General features: G+C 42.3%; 1 protein-coding gene across 9 annotated transcripts in view; it reads right to left on the bottom strand.

The window, feature by feature from the left end:
- Window positions 1-801: 801 nt before the first annotated feature.
- The window catches only part of CSNK1G3 (casein kinase 1 gamma 3), a 107,033-nt gene continuing 91,147 nt past the window's right edge, over window positions 802-16,687 (bottom strand). For 8 of the 9 annotated variants that reach the window (XM_040444343.1, XM_040444348.1, XM_040444342.1 and 5 more), the window contains 3 exons: window positions 14,006-14,112; window positions 13,307-13,330; window positions 802-3,309 (listed from right to left, as the gene is read on the bottom strand). In XM_040444343.1, the coding sequence (XP_040300277.1) occupies window positions 3,255-3,309; window positions 13,307-13,330; window positions 14,006-14,112 (186 nt within the window). In that variant the 3' untranslated portion in view covers window positions 802-3,254. The remainder of the gene's footprint in view (window positions 3,310-13,306; window positions 13,331-14,005; window positions 14,113-16,687) is intronic. The other variant, XM_040444349.1, reaches the window with a different exon arrangement.

Here is a 16,687-nt window from a genome sequence, read left to right as displayed (position 1 = left end):
TCTGACTCTCCGCCGGGATCAAGTACATTTGAAGCCAGGGCTCGCACCGGTCTTTTCAGTTACGTGTGAGAACGTCCACCCCCCCTGCGTAAGCCACAGGCAATTCACAGGTGCGGGCAGATTCAGCTCGCGGGATCGTTCAGACTGAACCCCCATCCGAAACCGGGTTTTTCTACATAGCGCCTTCTGACCACCGGCTCTCTTCTCCAGCTGCTTCTACTGCCTCCGAATGCTGGTGCTTCGTGTGTGCTGCTCTGCCTTATCTTACCTGCAGCATCTTTCGGTCAGCCCGGCACCATGCATAACCGTTCGGGGAGGCTCCTTAAAGCACCAGGCACAAGACAAAACTGTGAGACGCTGTCACAGGTCTGTGCTTTCCCTCTGCAGTGACACAGTCATCCACTTAAAATTGGACGGATGATGTTTCATTTCTGTGAACACCCGAGTATGACTTCATTTTTAAAAGGGAATAAAACGATTCTGTTTCTTTTCCTTGGTTTATTAGCGGCATTAGTTTTAATTAAGTGCTCTATCAAGTGGCTCAGGGAAGTGTAGAAGGATTTTTCTGGAACTCTCATTAAACAAAGCTCAGATACTCCCCGGTATGTACTTCTTACGATGGGGCTCCAACAAGGCAAAATCCTAACAGAGACGCAAACCCCTAGAGCCCGCCCCTCCCTTCGGCTCTGCGTCTCACACAGGCGAAACTAAGTGGAAATCGGGAGATTTTCAATCCCTACCTTACATTCGTAGGAGTAGCATCACTATACCCACGATTAGAGGAAGGGGGGGAAAAGCAAGTTTAAAAAAACTACCTTTATTTTTTATTTCTTTTTCAGTTACATACTTTTAAACAGGGATGTGTTTCATTATTCAGACATTCAGGCAATGTTGACTTCATTAGTGTTGACAGAAAAGAAGCATAAAAATGCAAAACATTGTTGGCTTAACCTGAACATACCTGCATCACCTATTACCGACCAGTTTGTGTCACCAGAAGAGTCTCTCCTTGGCGTTAAAATGGAGCACTTAACAATATTGCTAGAAAGCAAAGGTCTGCACACTGGTCTTTGCAGCAAATAAGGGTATTTATACTTTTAAAATATTTTAAGTCCATAATTGGATTAATATACACACCTTCTTATGTATAAGGAGTTCAGATCATATAAACACTGTACAGTCCAAAAACCCTACTGAGAATAAAACTAAATAGGCTTATGATAAGAAATACAGGTATCGCATGTATTTACAAATATCATAGACACACAAATTTGGTCAAATACTGTAAAGAAAGAAGTGGTTTCACATTATAACGGCCAAAACATCCATCTAGGTTGCTCAAGGCAAAACGAAAAGAAAACCTCAGTATGGAACTCCTCTCGTTTGAGACATCGTGACAGTATACAGACAGACAGAATGGAGAACTAACTGTTGACCAAACTATACAGCAAATGCCTTCTAGGCTGAGCGTGGGCCTTTCAAATCAAGAACTTGAAACGATCGCAGGATTCAGAGCAACGATGATAAACAATGTCCCGATTTGCGGTATCTGTGTGGGCACCTAATTCAGCAAAAACGATACACGGACCTTGTGGCTGCTAAGAAAAATAAATTACGGATACAATCAAATCCCTGTAAATGCAATAAGGAAGTCAAAAATGTAATTTATTTACTTTCATTACACATTTTAAGTGTTACCTTGCGACAAGAAAAATAAATAAGCACGCCTGAAGGCATGCTGCCCGAAGACAAAGGAAGGGCTGCGTGGGAAGAGTAAGTAACAATTTCATAAATGAAAGGTGAGTGTGCGATCTGAAAAACATGATTCTTTTTCTGGCCAGTCGTTTTGTTTTAACTCTGCTTGAAACTTCTGGCTGGCAGACTCTGACCAAATACACCTGTATCTTTATGGCTTCAAACAAAGCACACTTAAAAGAGCAGACTGGGCTTCCTGTTTGTGCAGAACGATTAACTTTGTTCATATGCAGGCACTTCAACAGACTGTGGAGGCAAAGCACCTGACCCATCCTTTCCAAAATAGTTCTCACTCATCAAAATTATACTAAAAGGTAGGAAAATTCCAGAGAACCGGCAAAGTTGAATACAAGAGGCTAATGTGCACAGAGGGCAAGAGAGTGACCCAGTCTTTATTGCTGGGGGTCCTTTCTTTTTTTTTTTTTTTTTTTTTTAAATCAAAGAGCAAATAATTAACAAACAGACATCACTGCATGGCACATCGAAGTTTTCTGCTTAAGGGAGAGTGTAATCATTCAGCAGGAGGCTTCAGTGGGATCTCCTCAGACTTCAACCTTACACATCGCGATGAGATTCACATTTATTTCTTCTCCTTAGTGTATTTAAAAAAACGAAAACAAAAACAAAACTCCAACATATTTCATTTCTCAAAGTATTCGCTTCTTGCTGTCTAACATACATTATTATCTGGAAGCATAAAGTTACATTATACAAATATTTTGCTTTTTTTTTTTTCTTTTAAAAAAAAGCGCTTTTGCCACTTCAGCAACACTGAACTTCACAAAGTGGTGCAACAAAAGCAGAGCTCGTATTTACCACGCGACTCGTGATTCCATTTTACCACCTACCATCGGCCGCACCCCGAGAGCGTTTTTCCTCAGTACCTCTGGGCAGTGACTGTACCATGATTTCACAGAGAGAATGTTAATATGACTCACGCACAGCCGTACCGTCAGTAATACTGAAATCGATGCAGATGCCACACAAGAAAGGAACGTCCCGTAAAATAACTTCTTTTACATTTGGGGGCAACGGTGTCTTCTCTGTTGCACTATCCACCGGGCGGGGGGGAGGGGGGGCGGTGGGGGAGGAGGGACATTCCTGTTTGATTATGCTCTTACAGAAGTTATCAAAAACCAGATCAGGTATATAACTGGCTGACACTGAAGATACTGTACTGCTTTTTCTACAACAGGAGGAGAGCTTCTGAAAAATGTCCTCAGAAAGGTATTCATCGACACCACCTCATTGGTCCATTCCGTTCATCGACAGGCAAAGCACTCATGTTTCGACGAAACTTTAAAGCTTCCATAAAAGTTAAATTAGAAAAAAATATGAATGTAAGACAACCACAAAATGAAGTATGAAAGTATGTATGACATTTTTGTTTCTACGAGTGAGTCCTCGAAAATGTATGTGGTCACTACGGAGATGATTTTTAATCACAAGACAGCAGATGAACACGTAAGTAACTCCCCATGATCTGTCTGTGTCCAGAGTCATTTGTGGCGCTGTATGGTTTTCCTTTTCCTTCGTTTGAAAAAACAGCAGCACCTGTGGACGGAGGGAAACACTTCTTTTATTATGAAAGTACTAAAAGGTCGCCAAGGAAAGGCAGAATTTAGCCTATTAATTTCAATGGTCATAGAAAGCAACACGCTAACGCAAGATACACGGTGAACATGCCAAGGAAGCAAACAGATTAGTGAGACTACGGCAGAATGATCACTAGTTTGTCATCAACGTGCCTTTTAGGAACATAGCAAGACGTTCTATGCAACATCAAAAGGAGCCACTAAATTGAAAAGGCTTTGCACCAAGCCTAACTGAGAAGCCACAGGACTGTGAATCCTCGCTGACCCCGCCGCATTCTATTCTGAATACTCATTAACCTCTGGCAATGGCGTGCTTTTATAAAATTCACCTTATGCACTCTCTCCCTTTCTTCCTGATATTTATATCTGATTGTTAAGACCAGGAAGAAAGAGACGGAATGCATAAGGTGAGTCAGAACTAGAGTTAGAATTAGAAAAGGAATAAGGGGTTGACGGGCATTGAGGAGGGCACTTGTGGGGACGAGCACTGGGGGGTCGTATGTGAGCGATGAATCACAGGAATCTACCCCCAAAACCAGGAGCACACGGTATGCACTGTAGCCAATCTGGCAATAAATTATATTAAATAAATAAATAAATAAATAAATAAATAAATAAACAAATAAATAAATAATGAATAAATAAACAGAAAAGGAAAAAAAAAAAAAAAAAGAAAACCAATAATGATCCTAAGAGTGAGGATTTTACTTCCAGCAAGAATTAGTTTAGATTCCAAAAGGAAGACGAGGAATCCCAAACACACTCTTCAACAAACATTTTCCACCACACTTACAAACTGGAAGTGAGAAAATAAAATATGTCAAGACTTGCCTCCTTTAATTCTGTAAGGGTTAAGGTCAAGCTCATCGTAGGTAAATTAAGGTAGAAATTACGCTGAACATTTAAAATAGCACAATTGAGGTGACTCAGTTTCGTAGACTATGAGGGAACAGCATGCTGATTTTTATTCCTAGGTAAAAAACAACTCTAGAGATGACCCCTCACAGGCCTAGTTTTTCCCACAGTAAGTTCTCCTCGTCACGAGAAGACAGCACATGTAACGCGTGAAGAACAAGGGTGAGGGTGGTACAAAGTCAAAGTTAAACGAGAAACACCGAGTGGCAACTAACAACAACAAAATACACGCATATGTGTGCTCGAAAAGCCTGGCATCCCTTCAAATAAAGGTCTGGCTGTTTTCCTCTGCAACACGGAACATAAAGTCCACCTATTAGAATACCAAGGGGACACGCAACGCACATAGAGGCTTCCACTTTTCCACTGAAGTCCAATGTGTGTGCGTAGACAAATATGTCAGTCCTATTTTGTAATTAAAGAAATATTTATATGCGTGGTGATTCAATTAACACAATACTGCCAATTCGAAGCCGGAACACAATGTGACCTTATAAAGACGTTCCTGTAATCCTTAGCAGCCCACCTGCATAAAAGGATATTCCATGAATGGCTTCAAGCTAAGCATAATGGAGACCATATAACTTCAAGTGTCCTATCCAGCAAAATATGGTGGAAGATGAAATAATTCCCGGATATCTTTTCTATCTTTCTGCGAAAGGAATGTAAACAGGAACCCATACCGTCCGGCTAAATTACATAATTGCTCCACCCACATTATCGTTGGTCAAAAATAATTTCAGACCATTTATCGTGATTTACGGCGTGACTATGAAATCACTATGGGGCATTCAAAACCAAATTACACGATTGTGTTTTTTTAACCCCACTCAAACCGCACATAATGATTAGACCGTGGAGCGTGAATAATTCAAAACTGCATATATCAGTGGGTAAAGATCCAACTAGAAATATGTGCAGCTATAAATCTTTATGAATTTGACTCTGAGGTGACCACCAGAGAAACCAGAGATAAATTACCCCATCAAGGGTCTTGGAAAGAGCTACCTCTAGAAAAGAAGGCTCTAGGTACAAGAGATTTTTCCTGGATTTATAAAAATGTAACTATCAGCTACCTAAATACTTTCTCAAATGGGTGTTATACATATACATGTTCTCAAATAAAAAAGTGAAAAAAAAAGTTATTTAAGTCAAAGTGTTAGAGATGAAAACCATTAGTCAAAAAAAAAAAAAAAAAGATATCTTAATAAAGGACTGAGAAAAGAGTCATAAAATGTTCATCTTGTAAAAAAAATTTTTTTTCATTGATAGTGAGAAGAGACCAAAGACTTAGAATATTAAATTTAAGAACATGATCACATTTCAATAGAAATTTATTTAGTATAAAGTTCTGATAATGTTCACTGTTCTTAAACACTGTCATTTGTCTTTTCAAATGCCAAACTACAATCTTTTAAAAGTTTTCTGCTGGGGCGCCTGGGTGGCACAGTCGGTTAAGCGTCCGACTTCAGCCAGGTCACGATCTCACGGTCCGGGAGTTCGAGCCCCGCGTCGGGCTCTGGGCTGATGGCTCGGAGCCTGGAGCCTGTTTCCGATTCTGTGTCTCCCTCTCTCTCTGCCCCTCCCCCGTTCATACTCTGTCTCTGTCTGTCCCATAAATAAATAAAAACGTTGAAAAAATAAAAATAAAAAAATAACAGTTTTCTGCTGAAAAGGTGTTCTAAGAAGTGTTTAAAAATTGTTTCAAACGAGCCTTTTGGTGCAGGGAATTTAAAGCAATACATATTTTGATCAACAAGTTCCATATTTCTCACACTTCTGTTATTAGCAATTCACCATGTCTGACTTGTTTTCCTAGTGACATTTAATCTTCTTTCTAATTCACCAGACAGCTAAATTCTTCCTATTTCTTAGGTAATCTTTCCTTCAATTATGTATTATTTAACACAGAAAACCAGCCCAAGCATTCACTTGAGCCTAAATAAAATTTTCAAGTGAATCATAACTGTAGAGACCTTTTAAATTAAAAAGCAATCTTAAAAAGACATCTATTTTTTAAAAATAAATCCCACCAGTAAAGAGCACACCGTTGAAACAAGACTTGCCAGGGAAGCTGGCATGCTATTTAACTCACTACCACCAGAGGGCAGCATTGCTGCATGCACTATGAATGCATCCACATAGACCGGATGCTCTAGAAGTAGAATTACAGTTGTAGAAGTTGAGAAGAAAACTGATATTTAACCTGTGGCTGGTTTCTTAAAGCTCATTACCAAAACGGATGATTTACAGTCTTAGTGATTAAGAAAGTGGGTCTCGTGTCAATTCCCTTCAATCTAAAACAGCGCTGCTCCCACGTGGCCACTCTGTCACGTGACCATTTTACCTTGTTTCCCCCCCCCCAGCCCCCTCCCCCGCCCTCAGGACTCATCTGAATTTATCTTATTTATTTCCTTATTATCTTACATTGAATGTAAGCTTCTTAAGGGGTTACTCACAGTTACACCCCACAAATGGGCACAAAAATCCCGCCAAAATCTTTGTCGAATAAAAAGTGGAGGACTTGCCTCAGAGACGCAAACTCCTAGCCTAAGAACCGAGTCAAAATTCCAAAGCATGTTCTAAAGCGCGAGTTCTTACCTGGGGCCCACAAGCCCTAGTGAAATCTCACTGAATGCAGACTTTGGTGCCTGTGGAAGCTTTTCTGGGGAAAAGCAGTTTGCGCCGCCAGATTCTTCAAGGAGACTAATCGCAAGTGGCACCGCTCTGTCTACATGGTACCTGCCAGGTCCCCCCTCCAGCTCCTCCACCTCCAGTGAGTCCTTGGACCAGAATCTATGAGCTGAGGGCTGGAGACACTGAGTGGCCACCAAGGCATCAATTTATATGAGTGCAGGCAAATGTGTAAAAAGAGGCATGTGATTTTAACCCTTGGTACAGCTGAAAGAGGAATACAGTTATTGCTAACAGTAACTGCAAACAACAGCCAATACTGCAGGAATGTGCACATACACAAGCTCTCACAGATGCGGGGAGCGAGCTCTTTTGGTCACTAAATTCAACTAGCTGGCCTTAGAAAATTAGCCACACCCTTACATTTTTTAAGCCCATTTTTTGTCCAGGCTGCTCAGGGGCTCTATTTTCTTATGTTATTAGTCTACACCTCATTTGCAGTCTCTTCAGATCTCCACTCTTGACAACCCTGGGGGAAATGGATTAAGCTTACCAGACATTTAAATCATGTTCTTGTCAATGCTTCTTTTTTTCTTGGCTCTTTCTTGGTTATGCCTATGTGGTTCCAGCAAGCTAATATGCTCTCCCAGGTCAGGCTCATGCTTCTCACATGATTCCATAGCTAGCCTAAAAGGGTTGAAGCCACACCTCTACTCTTAAATTCTTTGGAAATAAATGGTAAATGCTGCTTCCGATGAACTTGAGGGTTGTCGCTGTAAATACTGTTTAGGTAGTAAACAGGAAATCATAACGGATCAAAGTCCTCAACTATGAGGAAAACACAAGGGACAAGGCATTGCTTGGGACATTATACCGCCAATTCCCCTTTATTCAATGCCTCTTTGCTTCCTCTAGGATGTGACTGTCTTCTGAGATCCACATCATATCCTTTCTTCTCACATCTACCCAGAAAATGACCCATGTTGCTCTGTCTGGATCTGAAGTTCCTACCTGTCCCTTCAGCAGTAACTCACTGTCTCCACCTTCGGTTGCGAGACTGTGTTGTACCTGCTGGACCCGTCCCACTTAGGACTCTGGAGCCTAGGCTCCCCTTATCGGGGTCGATGAGTATACACGTATCTTTAATTCCTTGACAAAGGATTTTCTCCCTTCAGATCTATAAATGAAACGTACTTTCATATATCTGGATCCCTTATGGAAAACATGCGAACTGACCAGTTAAGCAAAAAGAGTTTAGACAGAAGCCCAAGTCCATCCACAAAACCATGCTAAATGGGAACCACAGATCTACCCTCAGTTTCAACTTCTTCCTCTCCATCCGCAGGCAATTGGTCCCTCAAGTCTGAAATGACTTTCAAAGTTGGGCCATCCTCTCGTGCCAGCTTACTCCAGGACCTGTGGCCTCCACCACTGCTAAGAGCCTCTTAACACACGTCCAGGCTAAGTCTCTTCTTCTCCCCAGTGTATCATCCAAACTTGTCTCCTAGAGATGACCTTGTCCTTTGCCTTTACTATCTCACCCATGGTCCTCCACGGTCTAGATGTTAAGCCCACACGGCTCTTACAATGGGGTTCCAATCTATTTCCACTCCCCTCTTGGTCTCACCTTGCATCAAGCTTCCTGTCCAGGCAGCCCATACGACACAAGGGAGGGAAGGAGGGAGGGCGGACGGATTTTATAGAATGTAATGAGCCCCAGGAAATGACACAAGCCTCAAAAGTGCTGCCCAACTAAATGCCTCAAGGCTCGATCTGATGGTACCATTTCTTGCCTTAAAACCCACAGCTTGCTCTTCTGTCTTGAGAACCGATCACGTCTATTTTTTTTTCTTTACTTGCCTACAAAAGTCCTTTGCGATGAGGCACTTAGACGACTTCCCACTGTGATGCGTTCACACACTCTGTACGTGCCTGGGTTACTCCTCTCACCTGCCTCATTCTTTCCTCGCTCCCGTGCTGCTCGGCCACTTCTCCCTGTCTCCTGCATCCAACTCCTTTGCCAAACCTACTCATCTTCGAGAACCGGGACCCATGTGCCCTTACCCAGGAAGAGGTCTCTGATCTCTCAGCTGGAAGTGCACACTCCAGTCTCTTCAATCCAGTAACACCATATCCTAGAGGCCAATCCTGGAATACCTGGTATTAGACCAATGATTCTCAATCCTGGTTGCTCCTTAGAATCAGCTTCCAAGCATTTTAAAAGTACTGCCAGCCGGACCTCCACCACAGACCAATGAAATCGGAAACTGATAGCGCAGCCTGAGGGCCGGCCTATTCTGCAAACTCCCCAGACGCTTGTGATTCGAAGCCAGGACTGAGGACTACCACCTGACAGTTACTGGGTACTTGCTATCTTTTCTAAGGGAACAGCAGGGCCTTGACTTCTCCTCCTCATCGTGACATTACCAAATATGCAGTAACTGTTCGGCAAATGTTGCAAAGGGGAAAGACAGCAAGGGAGATGAGAAAAGACAATGGCATAATACTTAAAAAGTCAGTAACTAAACCAGAAGAAGCCTTGTGTTCCTAAATTCCTGGAGGGAAAGATAAGGGTGCTACCATTTGTATCACCGAACTTGAAAAAGAAACAAAAAACTCTCTGATACAGTGAAGAAAGTGAAATCTCATCACTAACGAAGGAGCCATTTAATGTGCTGGACAACAGTGTAATTTCCATCATTGGGAAATCACGTATCGAACCTTGAGACGCAAAAATGTTCAGAGGCACCGGGTGGCTCAGTCGGTAGTGTCTGACTCCTGATTTCGGCTCAGGTCATGATCTCACCGTTTGTGAGTTCGAGCCCCAAGTTGGCTTCCACACTAACAGTGCAGAGCCCGCTTGAGATTCTCTCTCTCTCTGCCCCTCCCCTGTTCTCTCTCTCTCTCTCTCTCTCTCTCTCTCTCTCTCTCAAAATAAATACTCAAAAAGAAATAAAATGCCCAATGTAAAATATATTATAATCAATAGGGTGGGGTGAGGGCGATCTCTGTCAGTCACGGGGAAGCTGGAAACGCAGTGTGGAAGAGAATTCTCGACAGGTGATGCAATTTAGGAAAAAACACACTCTCCTGTCTTCACTACAGACTAAGAAGGTATGAGTGTAACAGTCACCCTGATTAAAGGGAAACCAATGCGAGGTGTTGAAAGAGTTTTCAGCCAGTGAAGAGGCAGGGAAGTTCAGAGGATTTCTGTAGCCCATCTGCAGGAAGGCTTTACTAAAATCATGGGTTGCTATCCATTTTTTTTTTAATAACTGCTTTATTAAGATACAACTCAAATCTCATACAGCTCACCCTTTTAAAGCTTACAATTCAGTGGTTTCTAATATATTCAAAGAGCCCTGTGTCCGTCACCACAATCAAACCTGAAAACATTTTCACTGCCCCCAAAAGAAACCACATAGCCTCACTCCCGCCCCCTCTCCCCTGCCCTGGGCAATGACTAGATTCCTCTCTTGATTGACCTATCTGGACATTTCACCAAAATGGAATCCTGGGGTATTTTTTGTGCCTGGCTTCTTTCACTTAGCATCACGTGCCTGATTTCGGTGTTGTACGTGGCCAGCAAACAATGGTCAGTCCGTTGTATGGATATGCCACATTATGTAATTACAATTTTCTAGTAGTAACTCACCATCCTGTTTTAGGCACTGGGGATCTGAAGATGAAAAAGGTCTTGCTTTCAAGAAATTCAAGAAGTTTCAAGAAGCTGGAGAGAGGTCAAGAGAACAATATACCGAGAGCAGACTGAAAGAACCCACAGAATAGTGTTCAAAATGGAGAATGGGGCTGGCCAGGATGAGCAGAGGCCAAACTAGGAGGGGGATGAAGGGCCTGGGGCCAACCGTGCCAAGGAACCTGGACTCAAATCTCCAGGCAACGGAGGACCCTTCCTTCAGGAAGAACCTTCCCACCACACTTGCGTTTTTTCTCATCTTCTAACACCTACAGATAGAAACGCAAACCTACAACACATACACCCACACCCATCCCAGCGAAATAAATCACGATGCCATTCTTCCAAGCTACCTCCAGAAAGCGTGCTCTGATCACCCTGGCAGTAAGTAAGGCTTTTCTTTGTAAGCCCTTACAGGTTTTTTATACCTTTTCATGGCAGTTATCATGTACAAGTTACGTATGCATGCGGATACACTGCAATCCTCCCTGCTGGTGTGCAATCGACGTAAGGGCAAGGGCAGTTTCAGATATTCTAAAATCCAAGCAGTGTAACCGGTGATTAAATAAACTGGGAAAAGGTCATCGATTTGGCTAAAAGCAGGTGTCTGGCACGACGTGTGCACAGAACGGCCAGTCTCAGCGAAGAGGGTGGGTATGGAAGTGAAAATATGAGACACTGATGGAAGAATCACACAGCTGAGAACACAGAGATGGGGAAGGTCACTGGCAGCCGGAAGCGGAGGAATAAATAGGGTGGGGATAGTTACGGAGCCCCCTCCACGCACCAGACAAACAAGCGGGGCTTTATCCCCACTCGTTTCCTCAACAGCCTACGAAGGACGTATTCATAGGCTCGTTTTGCAGAACGAGCTTCAAGAAGGTAACTGTAAGTGACACAAGCAGGGTTCTACAGCCTGTGCTTGCCTGCACAGGACACGTGCTCCCCACCGTGACACACTGCCACCCTACTTTTGTAAGTGAGCTTACGTCTGCACAAACATCAACTGCGGTTTTTATTCTTGATGTAAAAGTGCCCAAGTATGTAGCTAATTATACCCTCAAATCCACTAAAATAAGTCAGACTGTCAATAAGGGCCGAAGTCACAAGTGATAAGAAAGGATACTTGATCACTACGGCTCTTGAAAAAGAAATATTCACAAAAGAAGTTTCCTGATCTTGCAGCCAGCAAATAAGCATTGTTCTGAAATTTATGTAAGGTTCCTCTCGGATATGAAAAGAATGTTCCAAAATTTACTAATCTAAGGAACTTTCTTTATTTACCCCCAGGTGGACTCAAAATTTGTCCTGAAAACTAAGAGGAACATATTTAAAATTTTCTTTTTAATGTTTAATATTTTTGTGTGAGAGAGACAGCGCGCACACACGTAAGCAACGGAGGGGCAGAGAGAGAGGGAGACACAGAACTTGAAGCAGGCTCCAGGCTCCGAGCTGTCAGCACAGAGCCCAAGGCGAGGTTCAAACTCACAAAACTTGAGATCATGATCTGAGCCAAAGTCAGACACAACCGACTGAGCCACTCAAGTGCCCCAAGATCTTTTTTTTTTTTTTCAATTTATTTATCTATTTTGAGAGAGACAGACACGGCGTGAGTGGGGGGAGGGACAGAGAGAGGTGGGGAGAGAGAGAGAATCCCAAGCAGTCTCCCCACTGCCAGCGCAGAGTCCGACATGGGGCTTGAACCCATAAAGCCGTGATATCTTGACCTGGGCAGAAACCAAGAATCAAAGAGTTAACCGAATAAGCCACCCAGGTGCCCTAAGAGGAGCATTCTATTTACTTTAAAAAAATTTTTTTTAATACTTATTTATTTTTGAGAGAAGGAGAGAGGGAGAGAGAGTGAGTACAAGCAGGGGAGGGGCAGAGAGGGAGGGAGGCAGAGAATCGGAAGCAGGCTCCAGGCTCTGAGCTGTCAGCACAGAGCCCGACATGGGGCTTGAACCCATGAACCACGAGACTATGACCTGAGCCAAAACCAAGAGTCGGATGCTTAATGGACTGAGCCACACAGGTGCCCTGACTAAGAGGAACATTTTAAACATGGCATTAGGACTAGAAAAAAGAAAAAAGCAGAGGATAGTTTAAATTCAACATTAATTCAACTAACAGAATTTTTTTTTTCGTAATACCTGCATGTAGCAGGAAGTATTTAGACGAGGACTTCCCTAACACTCCCTCTCTAGAGTTAATCATGAAATGCATCAGTGTATTCCATGTATATTCAATGGCAACACAATTAGTAAATGACATATGGTTTTAGTGACACTACAGGGGTGAGGGTGGGGGATCTGCTACGGGAATTAAAAATTACAAACAGGAAAAGAGAGAGCTTAAAACTCAAACTTCCTTCTGTTTAAACAGCAAATAAAGCCTCTGTGTTACAAAACAAATGCACAAGCACAAGCAGAGTGGGTGTTATCAACTACTCAATTAAAAAGTGCCCCCAAGTCTACGTCACTTAAAGCAAAAAAGCAAAAAAAAAAAAAAAAAAAAGTTGCAGCAGGCAAAAGAGCTCCTCAAACAATTATTTCTTGCTTTTCAGACCTCAAATAAATGACACCAAATGTTTTTGAACAACTTTTACCAATTATAATTTCTATGTTGAAAGGTATGTTTTTTTAAAAAAGCAAAAATCTTTGAAATGACAGTCAAGGGAGCTATTTCTGCCTGCCTACACTTGCAAACTCACCACATGTTCAACACTTTCTGGCAGCTATACACAAAAAAAAAAAAAAAAGAAAAGAAAAGAAAGAAAGAAAGAAAGAAAGAAAGAAAGGAAGAAAGAAAGAAAGAAAGAAAGAGAAAAAGAAAAAAAATACAAGGAAAAGAGAGAGAGAAAGGGAGGGAGAGGGAATGGGGGGGAGGGAGGGAGGGAGCGAAGGGGGAGAGGGGGAGAGAGAGAGAGAGAGAGAGAGAGAGAGAGAGAGATCATCAGAAGTAGCCCACATTGAAAACATCACATTGTTTTTCATGCTTAATTTTTTTCCAAGCAGCTTTATCATTTACATTCGTAGAAGAACTATTGTGAAACTAATATGAACACATGCAGCATACTATAAAATTAATATTCTTATGCTTACAGAAAAAAACGAGCATCTATCCTATGGAAATAATTTTCATGCATCAACGCTCCTAAACATAAAATGCTAAAAACAGGCTGTTAATTCTAAGTAAGAAATTGAGCACAGTTCCTAAATCATTATTTTTGTATTGTAAAACTTATTTACTGAAATAGCACTAGTTTCAACTTAGTGGTTAAAATAACTATAAATATCACTTGTTTTGCATGCACCTATTCCCTTAAAAAAAGTCTCCAGGAATACTTGTAAATGACTATAATTCTCAAACATGCATAGTTTAAGAACAAAGAAGGAAAACAAATCCGTACTTGGTTTCATCCATCACTTCTACTTCCGTAGGGGCTGTGATGGGTGCATTTGAACGACCTGCGGTGGGGTCATCTGTGTTTAACTCTCCATTTGTCGAACTTACAACCTGCCGAAAAGCAAAAAAAAAATTACATATACACAAAGTAACAGATTATACAATGATAAAAATTAAGATTAAAGTATGCAAATTAGAAAGTTAATACGAAGAACACAAAACAATTAGTATGCAGTTGAGTTGTTCATAACTGAATAAAGTAACAGGTCTAATATTGTATGAAAAATCAAGGCTATCCAATATTGGCTTTTCCAACTAACTCCCTTTTCATCTTGAAATTTCTGTCTTGTCTCTTTGCCTCTATTTTCAAGGCTAATTCCTGTGCTCCAGTCCCACCAGTTCCCCCAGGTGTGCCCATCTCCCTAGGCACCTGGCTACGGCATTAACTGGTCCCTTTGTGAACATCCATACAGCTCCTCCTGACAGACCTTGTGCTTCTGTCTGTACGCCCTGCTTGGGTCTCCCTCGCCTCCTGCCGACTCCTTCAACCGGCTGGTCAGGGCCCTGATCCAGGAGTCACTGTGATTCCACTCTCAGACTGAAACCCTACATTTCATCCATCAGCGAGGCCTGTTAAATCCTCCCCCAAAACACAGCCCCAGACGAATCAGTTCTGGCCACCTCTATTACCACCAGGGCTGTGGTTCAGGCCACCTCAAAGATCTCTTGTGGATATGAGAGCAACAACCTATTAACTAGTCCTGCTTTCACCTGTCCCTACCCTCCATTAACGGACGGGCCACATGACAACCGGAGCGCTCATTTTAAGATGGAAATCAGATCACGTATAATTATCTACTTGAATCTTTCCAAGGGTCAACCTCCCGTTTCACTTAAAATAAAGATCCATATTCTTTACCCCAATTTACAAAGCGCCACGTCTGAACCCTGCCTACCCCTTGACCTCCTATTACCTTTTCCTTTGTTCACTAGCCTCCATCCAGTATGTCAAACTTATTCCTGCCTTAAGGCTTTGGTATCATCTCAATGCCTGAACTCTCTTCCTGCTGAATGGCCATTTTCCTATCTTTCAGATTCTCAGAGAACATTTCTAAAGCAGGCCTTTTCTGTCACACAATCTAAGACTTCCATTCAGACACACTATGTCACATTATAGTCTACTGCTAACTCTTTGTATAGCATTTACTCAGAGGCGATCCTCTGATTATGTGGACTGACACCCACTCCCACCTCCTCCTGCTCCATGACAGCAAGAATTTTGTACTGCTCCCTTCTATATCTACCTGCTATACCTGGCACAGAACAAGAAGTCAATACATATTTGTTGAAATAAATGAATGAATGAATGCATGCAAGGATGAGCGAAATCCTGAAACAAAATAAAAATCATGGCAAAACACCCACATTCTCCCCAATCCTCTTGGTCGTACAAAGTCATCTTACTATCCTATTTCTTGCTTTCCCCTAAACTCCTTCAAAACAACAGTCTTAACACTTTCATCTGCCACTCGCTCATTCCTTAACTTCCTACAATCTGTACTCTGTCCCTACATCAGATTTCTATTAAGATTGCTCTTCAAAGGTTACCGATTCCTAGAAAATAGATTCAGTTGCTCTTTGCTCGGTCCGCATTTTCCTGTACATTTCTGTATCGCTTAGCACCAGTTGGTACGTTAGAGTAAGATGGGTCTAGAAACAAAAGTTAGCTCTGACAGCTGTGCAACCCAGGAAAGATATGTCATCGTGCTGAACTTCCGTGTGCTCAACTATGACATGGGAAACAGGAATATCTATTTAACAAGACTGATACGGGGATGAAACGGAATCGCTATGTAAACCGCAGTGACAGGCATGTACTACGAGCTCCGTGAATGGCGGCCACCACTACTCTGCCAGTGTTGCCTGCATTTGTGGCTTCAGCTACAACCCTACGTAAAGCACCTGCTGAGCCAACCACTGACCCACACACTCACTCAGACCAAGTTCGGTACCTCAAACTCGGTACTTCCAAAATCGAACCTCTCATACTCCCTCTTAAATGTGTTTCTCTTCCTGTATCTATGGTTCCAATTTCCAGTAACCCCTACCATCTTCCCAGATTGGACTCCAGGCTCAAAAGCGAAGAATCAGGCTGCTGCTTCCCCCACCTGACCTCGTCATAAGAAAAATAACGTTAACGTATCATGGGGCCTGGACACCACATTGACAGCTGGCTACTGGGTCCATTTACAGAGCCCCATTTAACTGAAACTTCACTAGTTCACATGTTCTTAATAAGAGGTCACGACATGACAGGAAAAGCAACTATGCGTCAACCTACAACTCTAGATTAATGCAGGAATCATGGAGGCTGAGGTTCCTATATCCTATGTGGATCTACTACCTACAAATGAACACTACATTTGTGGCCACGGCTGAAAAACACACCAAAACCACCCAGGTCATCTTCAGAGACAACCAACCCCAGGAGAGGAACACTCCCATTTGTTTCTAAATCTGCCCCCCTGTTGAGACACCAGCTTCCTCCTTCCTGGCATTCTACTGAGTTCCAAGGCAATTTTTTCTCTTTATTTCTCCCTCTTTCGGAAAACACCTAACAGTCGCTATTTGCTCTAATTATCAAACGTAATTAAGCTCTTTATTCTTAATTTTTACAACGTCAGAG

This window comes from Herpailurus yagouaroundi, unplaced genomic scaffold (genome assembly GCF_014898765.1).
Source record: "Herpailurus yagouaroundi ecotype Mexico unplaced genomic scaffold, PumYag 192, whole genome shotgun sequence".
NCBI lineage: Eukaryota > Metazoa > Chordata > Mammalia > Carnivora > Felidae > Herpailurus > Herpailurus yagouaroundi.
Note: the sequence above shows the minus strand (reverse complement) of the source record. Positions and strands in the feature narration are given on the sequence as shown.